Source organism: Myripristis murdjan, chromosome 1 (genome assembly GCF_902150065.1).
Source record: "Myripristis murdjan chromosome 1, fMyrMur1.1, whole genome shotgun sequence".
Taxonomy (NCBI): domain Eukaryota; kingdom Metazoa; phylum Chordata; class Actinopteri; order Holocentriformes; family Holocentridae; genus Myripristis; species Myripristis murdjan.
This window is the reverse complement of record NC_043980.1, coordinates 14,009,921-14,022,188: the sequence shown is the minus strand read 5'-3', so window position 1 is coordinate 14,022,188 and position 12,268 is coordinate 14,009,921. Positions and strand designations below refer to the sequence as shown.

Sequence of the window (12,268 nt, the reverse complement as noted above, 5' to 3'; positions counted from 1 at the left end):
AGTGCATTGTAGGATGTGGGGTCATAAACACCACAACACAGAAGGCTACTGATGCAGGGGAGTTGATCACATCAGGTCCTTATGTACTGGTCGTAATTGTCGTTCACAAGCTTCAGTGCTGAACAAAGTGCCTGTTGCTCTTGTCTTGTTTCACCCCTCAGGTTGATCTGAGGGCCTTTAAATATCCCTTTACACCTGAACCAGTTATGGTCCTGAGTGCTGGAAGTCCAGGGGTGCTTCAGGGCTCTATTTTGGGCCCTGCGTTTGTTTGAACAGGAGTAGGCTAGTGTACATTACAATCCAGTTCCATTTTACAATGTAGGTTGCCTATATGATAGTTTGTACAAACAGCCAGGCAGGTCTTTGCTGCCCGGTGGTCTTGGTCACAGTCTTCACCCACTTGGAGCCAGATGTGCAAAACAGGCCCCTCGTCTTGAAATGTCTCCCTTCCTCAAGAAAGCTGAGTCATTTAGGTCTACCTCAAAAAACAACCAATAATAAAAAAAAAAATCTCTCCTCTACTCGTCAGTGAATTTGTGAGTGTCTCCATACATCCAGTGCTGTGGTGGGAGGGCGGCTTCATTGAGATGGCTACAGTCATCCCTGCATTTACATGACTGGATGAACATGGCTGACTTCTGGAAGCGCTCGCCATCCGGGCAAACAAAGGTCACGGGTACGGTGCGGGTGCGGCGTGGCGTGCAGCACCGGCCATCTGTACACACACCGCAGTAGTTGGGCCGGTAGAGACGGACACTCAGGCATTCACCGTAGGACAGGCGGATGGGCTCTGGGGCTTTGTGTGTTGGGGAGCACTTCTTTCCTTTCTGCAGTTCAGTGATAAAAGCAAAGGATGAGTGTCACAGTAATGAATTTTATACTTCGTAAGCCATACTTGGCCACAATAATCAAACTCACCAAAACAAGCCATTTTCTGATTTTCTGTGTGAAAAAAAGTTTGATAAGCTTTGACTTTTATGTGTCCTGTACCTTTACATAACAGATTTAAGCGGCTTTGTACTGAAACTCATTAGTTTCACATTAAGGGGACCAGACTTATTATGCCAGGGCAGAGTGTCAGAGAGAGGGATTATTTTGAGATTTGAGTGATTAATTTGGAGATTAAATATTTATTTAACATTTGAGTGTACTTTCCCGTTTAATAACAACACATTTACACCTATGATCATTCTTGGCACCTAAGCTTTTAATTCACCAGAGCAGAGAGAGAGAGCTGCCAGTGAGTGTCCAACATCGAGGATTAATATAGACACACCACTTCCCTGGACCCTGAGTACACAGACAGGGCCTGGCTATGGACAGTTGCTTGGCAGGAATGCCGGGGGTGGGGGACTATATTTAAAAAGGCGCCTGCCTGCCACCAAAACACCACTGAGTAAATCAGCACTGCCCAGTTCCCACTGGATGTAGCGCCCGGCTTCCCAAAAGTATCTTACCGCTGAGATAATCTCTGTTCTTTGGCTCGGCATAAACTCAGCGCAGGAACATCTCATAAAGTCTTTGCGGCACAGATTTGATATTTTCAGCCACTGATGTTTGGCTGACAAGGGGAAACACAACAAAATGGGCAGGTACTACACTCTCTCTTTCTGCATAGACATTCCTAGATAAGATACTATTGCTTATTGATAAGCGTTATCAGAGATTGGGTTTGTTATGTGGGAGATAAGTTGAGCTGTTTTGAAGTTATAGCCGTCTGGATGACTGACCTATGCTCTTAAACAACTGTTATGGCATTCTGAGCCTCTGCCACACAGGAACATCCATGCGTGCAACTCATTCAGTCTGTCATTCAGTTCAAGCGCCCCCATGTACCTTGGCTGGGATGGTTAGTCCGTCGCATGGCCGCACGGTACATATTCTTGTCTCTCTCTCCAGCTTGCACTGAGGGTTTTTGTTGGTGATACGGGAAGACACGCCCATCCCACAGCTGCGGGAGCACTGGGACCAGTCAGTGGTCTGGACCGCACACTTCTCCTTCAGGTCGTTCCACACTGGGGAATATCAGGAAGAGGCAAGGAGGGCAGAGGACAGGGCAATTCAATCATATAGTTTACAGCTTTTCAGTAAAATGCTATCATGATGAAATGACATGAGGTTACTCTGATGCACAACTCTGAAGTCTGAATTGATAATAAAAAGCAAATGCCTATTAAAATCTTGTTCACGTTTTTGTTTATATAAAGCCCTTCATCACAGTTACAGTTTCAAAGGCCCACAGTTGATGGAAAACAGAACAGCTACACCTGACCTAAAGCCATTTCTGAAACAAAGCAATGAATATCATTTCAAAATTGCAGTTTTATCAACCTTTGTAATATGACACACATCAGTTTGATCATACAATGTCATTTTGCATATATTAACAGGTATTGTTATAGGCCTGTATATCTGTATGAAAATAATTTCCTTTGTCTATTGTTATATTCATTTTGTACAGCATTATTAATATTGCTGGATGGAGACAAGTTGTTATAAAAACACATACACAGTGCAGTTGGAAAATGGGTCAATTCGAAACAGCTGCCAAAAAGTGTGAATGAAATATTCATAGTGAATAATAACACGTCCTCTGCCTCTCACCAGGCAAGTGTTTGTAGCCGTGTTCATTCTCCCAGCCGCTGGGCTTGCTGTCCATCAGCTCGTTCCCCAGCAGCAGGTCGTTCCCAGGCTGATGTGGGACAGGATGAGGTCTGGGACGGTGTTTCTGTGGTGGAGGCACCTGTGATGACAGATAAGATAAGACCGGATAGTGTTTTTTGTTTCTAATCTAGGCCAGGTGTTCCCAAACTTTTTCATGCTGCGACCCACATGTAGCGGTACTATTTTTTCTCAAGACCCACCAATTATTATGTGAGCTAAAATAAAGTATCAAAAAGTAATTAAGCTATCAAAACACTGGTTTCAAAAAGTTGTTGATGTTGTCAGATAGCTAAGAGGGCTGCTGCTGTTCTCTAGGAATTGTCACTCACGCAGAACATTGTGGTCAGAAGTGTTTTTTGTGTCTACATCGAATGAGCTTAAAATTTCCATCCTGTAGACAGATAGATAGATTTACTTTATTTATCCCAAACTGGGAAATTCCCAGTATTACCAAAGGAAGAATTGCATTGATGCAGCCTTCCCATGACCTGCTTATGTCTATGCTGGGACCCACCAGGGGGTCAGAACCCATAGCTTGAACATCAGTGATCTAGGCTACATGTGCTGAGCTGTCATGTCTGCCCTCTGTTTGTTTTTCCCAGCAGTCTTAGCATCACAAAGCTATGCCTTCCAACAGACAAATTCAGGTCAGTCAGTCAGGTGAGACACCTCGCTCCTGTTTCTCCTCGTTCTATTAGTGTGACAAAGTAACTTTAGCTAAGAATCTTCACAGCCTTGCTGCCAAGTTTCACATAACTGCTATGATCCTCCTCACATGGTCAGAAAAAGCTACTGTGTCTGCAACAATTAAAACAGAGAGGAGTCCAGTCGTCACACTTTTGTTTCTTTAAAACAGCAGATAAAAATATGTGTTCCTGCAAAAGCTACAATGGCTTTTGTAGGAAGAAAAAGAAACTGAAAATTTTCACATTTAAGCAAAATGAGTATCCGGTGTTGTCTGGCTTCCCTCTATTTACAATCATGTCCCTCCTCGCTGTGAGCATGCAACTGCACAGCACCTGTACTTACTTTCAGCAAATTTAAAGCCCCTGTTATAAATAGATATTTGCTCTCAATCTAGCTCAGTGAATAAAACTTTAATGATTGGATATAGTTTAAAGTTTTTCAGAAAACTTTCTTTCCAAACACCTTTGTTTCTCATTAAAAAGATATGACAGTGGTCTTTGATGACAGACCATTGCAAAACACATAAATCCCTTTGCTGGATTCACCAAATACTCAAATTGCCTATAATTACACTTCCTCCATTTGATATTGCCAGACAGGCCCCTAAACAAATACTATAAAATGGGTTTTACTATCATTTATGCTGGTTTATGACACTCATTAACAAGGAGGGACCCAAAACAGCTGCAGGGTGGGACGTGTGACATCCAGTGACAGCAGAGGAAAAACAAACCAACCTGATGTTTAGGTGGGAGACGCCAGATGCCCTTATGGCAGTCAACACTGAAGCAGCACTGCCCTGGCACCCTGACCAGTCGTGGGTAAGGGCAAGAGGGTGAGGCTGCTGGCAGCCGGTTGTCACAGAGAGGAGCGCAGCCGACTGCGCCGTCAATGCAGGTACACTGGTGTTTGCAGCCGGCGTGAAAGCTCTCGCCATTCTGGTAGATCCTGCCGTTGTACTCGCATGTGCGTCCCTCCAATTTTGCTGGGTAGACAGAATGAGGGGAGAATAAACATGTAACAAATCAAAGTTGAAACAAATCGCTGTGTGACTGCTTACTTACTACAAAGGACGGTGGTGAGATGCAGATGGGGCCTGATTTCCTGATTTAATTATATTCCAACTGGAATCCGTACTGATTTAAAATTGACTACATATGAATTCAGACAGGGACATTCCGGTTACAATTCAAATTTTGCAGCTTACATATAGCTTTGCTTTTGTCCAACTCTTCTTTACCATTGTGGTTTTAAATCCAAAATGGATCAAGACATCTGTTTTTAGGTTTGATGGTGCTGGCTTGAGGGTGGAGTTCCTGCCATTGTTCATTCATTCAAACAAAACATGTAATTTGGTCAACTCAGTTTCCATAGGTTAGTGCTTCAGCAGAAAACGGCCTTGTCTCAATACCCACAGCTGTGGTCTGTGTACTTAGCCACAGGGCCACTTGAGTTGCGTATTTCCAGGAACTGGCCTGAAGTGTATAAGTAGGTGTGAAGACTATGAGTGTTTGGAGTTTTTGTCAACACACATCCGGACACACATGGCAAAAAGAAGATGTTTCCAGTTGCAGCAGTTACTAGTGTCTATGACTCAAGAATGACGCACAAAGGACACTTTTCTGAATTGTGGATGAAGGGTACCTGCCTGCGGACATTTCCAGTCGTGAGATAATTTTCCACACATACTTGGTGGCACGTGAACGCACACTCAAGAACGCAAGAACTGTGGGACAAAGCACACATCTGCAGGACAGGAGGTGTGCTACAAATAACATTTAGCAAAAATCTGCACACATCCACTAAGAAAGGGTAAAAAAGGAACTGTTGTGATGCTGTAGGGGTACTGTGGGTACCATCTGTTGGTTATCACAAAGATGTCCATAGTGACTCCAGCACATGTCTTTTTCTACAGACAAGGGCATGTTTTGAAGCCTAAAGGGACCCATCACAGAGCCGCCTCTTACAATCCTAAGTATGTCCGACAGGCATTCACCACGTTCTCTCATTTCAGCAGCTGAAATGGACCCTCTTGTGCAATGTTTTCCCTAACTCAATCAGAACACGCAAAATAACCTGACACCCAAACAGCACACAAAACCACATGTGGAATTACTGAAACCTGAAGGTGGCGGGCCAGAGAAAGGTCACTGGAAATCAGGAGACATTGGGAGTCAGACTCCTTGTCACCATGGCATGGAAGAAGCTGCTATTCATAGTTTGTGGGGCAGTCCTGGCATGGCAGAGATGGAAGGTGTATTTTTATCTCTGTGACCCTCTACTGACTGTCATAAGGAATCTACTACTCATTAAAATATCCCCTTCACCCCATCCCACCCCCTGCTGGATGTGCAGGGTTACAACGTGCTGCATGCTGGAGTTATGATGACTTTCATCACATGATTGGTTCTTTGGGTAGAGGGGGAAATGTGTGTAAGCCAACTTTTTGATGGCGCATTATAGCCGTTAAGAGTTTTGGGGTTATGGAAACGACACTAAACCAATATACCTCTCCAAGAGGTAATAAAAATGAAATAGTCTTATAATCACTGGCAAATTTTCCCATCTACAGTGCCTCATATTGTTCCCAGGTGTCACGGCCTTTGGATTCATCACATTCATTTCTAATGTAGGATGCTTCACTGTGCACATGTGACTTACATCCTATTCATGTTAATAGTCTACATTCCTGTGAGTTATTGGGTTTACACAAACAAGGGGGTGGTGCAGTGTTTTTTCCACTCATTAATCTTTACTTTAAAGAAGTCGGATGCTGGGGAATTCCTACGCACACAACACATTCCCCTCTTCCTCACCTCGACAGATGCCCCAGGCCATGGTCACATCATTGCCGTAATTACACTCCAGACCCTTGTGGTGGTCGCACGGCATCATGGGGCTACAGTCTTGGTTCAGCTGTGCAGCACACACCTTGCAGCACCCACACCCATCTGGCACGGCGCTCACCCCTGGCGGACACACCGGAGGCTCTGCAGGGCACACACACACAGCAGGGCAGCCAGCGGTCACCTGGAGGAAAGAATTTGGGAGCACAGAGGGAGAAGTCAGGACCCAGATGACAGAGCTTACTGTGTTTGTATGGTTTATGATCAATTATCTAGTCATTTGTTTTAGAGCCTGGGTCAAATTTTCTGTTCATGTAAGATTATGGCAAAGGTTAAGCAGGGAGTAACAGAAAAATCCAGGGACATTATGTGCCCCAGTTTGTTGCACAAAGAAAATCAAACATCTAGTATAACAAGGAAGGTCTCTCTGGCCAAGTCTCAGACAAGGGCTGTGCTGCCACAGAGACTGATGACTTGATGAGTTTATTTGTGCTATGAGCCACAGAGAAAGTCAAGAGGCACAATAACTGAAATGGCAGCCTCTGAGATCATCGGCAAATATTTCAGAGGTGTTCAGTACCGACTTGAGTTTTGCTCCAACAAAGAAGGAGGAACAGTTCTGGCAGATGTACAGTATTTCTGATGATTATCACTTAGGCTCCCATAGGGTCCTATAGGTGACTCATGTTGGATTCCTCCACAGACAAAACAATGTGAGACACTCTGTGGCATGCTTCTACAATAAATCATGTCTTTGCTGGCCAGTCATCTCTGAGTGTCTAGACAGTTTTGTACCCAGTCTCCTGCCGATTTGTGATTTGAGTCATAGCCCGGCACCGGAGCCAACATGTTCCAGTGAGTTTGGAGGGATCCAACCAGTCAATCACACTCTGCATGCACCAGCGTGTTGCAGAACCACCGATATAGATTTGCAGATAGTAGACCGATACATTGTTAATAAGGCAAAACAAATCAAAATATGAAATCAATATGTGATCAATCAAAAATGAACTTTAAAAGTCCAATTTCAAAGCTGGGATATAGTGGAGGATTACTTCACCTATACTCAATTTATTCTCTTTTTATCTAAAACTAAAATAGTGTTAACCACTTTTTAAGGGTGATAGAAATATCTATGACATACATTCATTGCACATTCTACATCAATACATGTACACTTTATGAGGGAAACGTCTTTGAACAGAATAGGCATAAATTAAAGCCTTTATGAAAACAGAAGTGAGTTTTGTTCATATTAAGGCTTGTTTATGATGGGCACCAACTGAAGGTCATCATAAACATCATAAACCATCCTCAAACTATTTATTTACCACTTAATTACGCAATATAAATGACTTGCAATTTAGCACAGCGCACATCCATAACTCAGGGGTAATGAGAGCTCACTTCCCCATGCACATCAGAGCAATCACAGCCTGTCAGCAAACTTTTGATTCACATAGACTCACAGTGGGATACACGTGCTCGACTTTGATCAAAACGTAAAGAAACGTCTTACCTGAGTGATGACGGCTGTTGTCAGAAGTGTCAGGTACAGAAGGAACGCCATGATTAGGACAAAATAAAACAAGAAAAGAAAAAAAAAAGGCAGAATTAAATAAGCGGTTTTAGTCTACAATCCAGTGGATGATAGTCTTGAGTGCTCTCAGAGAGACTTTGAGACGAAGTGTTATTCCTCTCGTTTATCCTCTCCTTGTATTTCTAACGGGTAAATAGCTGAACTGTAATTTATATCCACTTGCGAGCTGCGCACAAACCCCGCCCCTTGCCATATGTCTAACCAATCAACATGTGGGCAGCGGTCCAGACATCCAAAGTGGGCGTGGCCAGGCGACGGGGGGAAGTTGGCTGATTGGAGGGTGTGTTTTGGACTGAATGCAGCCATTCATAAAAATTGCCGGGGCCGCTCTGTATTTATTTTATGGGCTAAAAACTAAAATGTAACCGGCGCTTTCATGTCACACTTAGGCACATTCCAACTTTTGTGGCCACCAGTGTTTTAACACCAAGTAAATATACTCAGCTGGTCGGTGAGCGGGCCAGACAGCCTGGTAACATTAATAAGACCTCCACCTCAGGAAAAAAAGGGGGGAGGAATTCCCTCTGTTTTTCCAGACCGATGTAGGTACCAGGACAGAAAATTAAAGTCGGGTGTATTAAGCAAACTTAATAGCAGTTGTCTCAGACAGTGAACATATCCCCCTTTGTTTGCCTTATATTTAATCATATCCATCACAGTTTGAGAAAATGTCTCTCCATACTCTTTTTAGGGTTAGGTTTTGATTGTTTTGCTCTCGAAACGCTCCATCTTGAGCTCAGGTGGGCTGACTATTATTTTTAACCAAATGGTATTGACATGGGGATATGAGCACTTGGAAAGAATGGTCAAGCTGAGGGTAAAAGCAGGCTTATTGTTTTAAGGGCAGCTCAGAATAAGCTCCAAAACCCTGGATACCCACTCCCTCTGCCCTCCCCACCTCCTCAACTGTCTTCCTTTTAAACCACAGGTTTTCAGCCACACCTGCCCCAACACAGAGACCTCCTTTGATGAAAGAATGTATGACATGTGATAGGTTCAGTTTTGAAAGTTAGATTCCTGCTATGAACGCTCATTGCCCTGGCCAAGTCTTTTAAAAGATGGACATTTCGCTCGGCTATAGGAGCATTTTTTTTAACGAGCAGTCGTGGGATGATGTTGAGAATCTAGGTCCTGGTGTGGATTGGAAAAATTAGGGATTTTTGATGGAGAGAATAAAATCTATTACATGTTCAGTTTCAAGCTCTCAAGTTTATTATCTGCCCAGTGGATGCTTTATTTAGTTTAAAATGTTCAGCCCTGTGAATTGTTCCTCATATATTTAACCATGTGGAGAATATTTCAGAATCTGTGCAAGCTAGATGCCTTCCCTCTTTGTTTCCCATCAAATTGCCCCGTCTGTCAGATGCTGGGTGTTTAAAATGCCTTGCCAAGTAATGCTGTTCAGTTTGTACCAGTTATGATGCAGCTGCACAGCCCATGGCAAGATGGAGCGTCTCCGTGACTTCCCAGTGCAGTGACTAAAACATGAACACTCCTAACAAGGGGTAGACAGATGAATATGTGTGACAGACACAGTAAATATCCCCAGCCGATCGTCTTTCCTCAGACTTCCCTATAGCCAAGTTTTCCCCAGACTTTGGCAGAATGGCACAAACCGTGACTCACTGAGCTGATTTCACTCCTGACAGACCCATGCTTCCCTCGGAGATGCAGAAAGGCCTTTATAAGAGGATATGAAAACTGGTCATATTCCATGAGGTAGAAGGGATGCTATGTGACCCAACACAATTCAGAAAGAAAGGTTCTGTCCGAAGATGGGAGGGTGACTAACTAACTTCCTATGGGTGTGAGTCATTCAGCCTGAGCACCAGCTTCTCCCGAATTGTAGCTCATCACTACTGTTTATCCTAAATCCCAAATCACTACAGTCTAGGGCTCTAAATGTTACAGTATATTGACTTTAGCTGTAATATCTCAGTTATACTGTAATCCACCTGTGTTCATTAAGTGTTTTCTATTGTAAAACCCACTTTGACGTTAACCTTCTAAACTCTGCAACTCCAACAGGTGGGTTTGTCATTATATGACGATGGTTTTTGATAAACCCACAGAAATTTAGATTAAATTCTAGTGGAGATCCCAAGGTTTCAAAAGATGCCAAAAATGTCCCACGATGTTACAGAGAAATGCACATCAAATGATGCACAAGACACCCATTTCTATTTGATGTAATTGCCATAAAACTACAGCATTTTGGGTTTCACTCAGTAGTCACACTCAGTTTCATTCAATTTCACTATTTCCCTTGCATGATATGGCTTCAGGGATGCGTTCCAACCAGCAGATGCTGAATATACAGGTGCCACTGCCATACAAATATGGATTAAAAAAAATACTTAAGGAGATTTTTAAGGGAAAGTTAGAGTTCAAGGGGTTAAAGCAATCAAATTTGCTGGTTAAGTTTGGAGCCGCGGCAGCTCTTTGACAAACAAATCACACTGCAGCTACCTCTTTGATGAGTGTTTCACCGAAAAAAATATTACAGGCTGTGGACTGGAGTGCCAGCTCTCCTTTTAAAAAAGGAACCCAACATAGGAAGCTGTCAGTCACAGACTCTAATAGTGTGACCAAGGAGACAAAGTCACGGCCCATCTATTTTAATCCGGTGGTGGTCATGGTACAGGGGGAGTTCTGAAAGTCCTGTGACTGCTTCTGTTTTCAGCCTCTCCACCGATGCTGAACGAGGGCAAATAAGAAGCGCAGAGGGCCCAGACATGAGTTTGTCAGAGTTATGAAACTTCACTTACATGGTGAAGTAGGCATTTTAAGACAGGAAAATCACATACAGTATGTAGCCACTGGACCATGAGGACATCCTGTTAGGTTCAGGGAGAATGCCACTAGATTTAAGGGTGCAGATGTTTTCCATAACATCACAGATTGGTGGCAGAGGCAGAGCAGTCTGTTACAAGGGATGCAAACTGCATATTTCAAAAGTTTCAATGGTAAATGTTTGTGTTTGATGTCAGCATATACAGGCAGGACTGTGAATTGAAAGCAGCCTGTGAGTGAGGTTTAGGGTCAATTCTCTCTTAATTTAATCAGTCCAGGAAGTGGATTTTCTTCAAAATTCAAAACATGGAAGTCTTTTGCCATAACAAGGTTCTTATGAATCTAATTTGCCTTTCCAGTTTGAGCTATGTAAACTCAAAGTGAATTAACCCCAACCTTGAGTGTGAGTGAATCACACCCCTGAAGGAGCAACAGTAATAAAACTGGCATTGAAAATGAATGGCGTTGAGATGATTTGATGATAGTAATCTGATCCATGGACTTGAAAACAAAATGATGTCACACGAGGAGGTAGAAAGTACACAATATTGTGCTTTTTTTTTTCTCTTGCAGAGGCTGTCACCCGAGATGTTCACATTGTGTGGAACATGATACACGACAACACCATGGGAGACCCTGCTTCACAAAAAAGGGCTGCAAAAGAAAAACAAGAAACAGCTAGAGGAGTGGACTCTGAATAAAAGAAGGCACGGGGGCAGTGAGAAAAAGCAGAAAGAAAGACAGGCAGAGAGGGAGAGAGGGGGGATGACAGGTGTTTCATGGTAAGAGAGTTTGTTTTTTCAAGGGGAGGAGTGAGCGAGTGCCCCTTTGCATGGTCTGCTCTGCCCCATCGGGGTTCTGGCAGTCTGGACTGAGGTATGGTATTTCACACAAAAACACAGACCCCTGGTATTTCAGCCCACATCGCTCTTAAGGTTACATATACCTAATAACAAGCTACTAAGGTCATATACTTTAAAATACATAAATACATACCGAAAGACTAAAAGAAATACAAGTTACATAATATAATTCCAATGCAATTATCCAAATGGCTGTATGAAATTGAGGCTTGTGGGGAAAAGTCATGTCCTGAGAGAGGAAAAGAGGGAGAAAGAGAGAAAGTAGTGGTGACAAGGTAATTAAGCTGTTTTCAGTGCTGCTGCAGTGGAAAAAGTAAAGTGTGCATTTGAGCATTTGTACATGTGTGTGCTTGAGTTGACGGGAAGGAGCAAAGTGTGTGTGTGTGTACGTGTGAGACGTGGAGATGAGGAGGGAGGCAGATGAATTAAGGTTTTCACAGTTTCCAAGTTATTCATATTGTTATTTACATTACAGAACACGAACCTCGGTATTGGCTTTCCTTGACAGGCACACGAACCCCCGGGAGAGGAAAGAGTGTGCGTGTGTGTGTGTGTCTATATGTTCTCAAAATGCCACTGAAAAGCAGAACACAAAGTCCCCCCTCGTATAATAATGTAATGTGCAATATAATATGTGCTAAATCTGGCACCGACATGGTTCCTGTGTTAATGAACCGTGCAGTTAAGACTCACAGAGTGTTGTAAAGTTACATAAGTGTGCAGCAGGCGTCTCAGCTTGCTGAAGAAAAGAGGAGGGCCTGGCAGAGGGCTGAAGACAACCAGCGTGATACACAAGTCTGGAGCAATTTCTCCCC

At 43.3% G+C, this 12,268-nt stretch overlaps 1 protein-coding gene across 1 annotated transcript; it reads right to left on the bottom strand.

Annotated features, from left to right (window-relative positions):
• Positions 1 to 518: 518 nt before the first annotated feature.
• On the bottom strand, positions 519 to 7,767 carry LOC115361862 (CCN family member 1-like). The gene is made up of 6 exons (XM_030055535.1): positions 7,717 to 7,767; positions 6,168 to 6,381; positions 4,089 to 4,336; positions 2,605 to 2,743; positions 1,837 to 2,015; positions 519 to 827 (listed from the first exon to the last, which is right to left on the bottom strand). The coding sequence occupies exons 1-6, from the start codon at positions 7,765 to 7,767 to the stop codon at positions 519 to 521; spliced, it is 1,140 nt and encodes a 379-aa protein (XP_029911395.1).
• Positions 7,768 to 12,268: the final 4,501 nt, after the last annotated feature.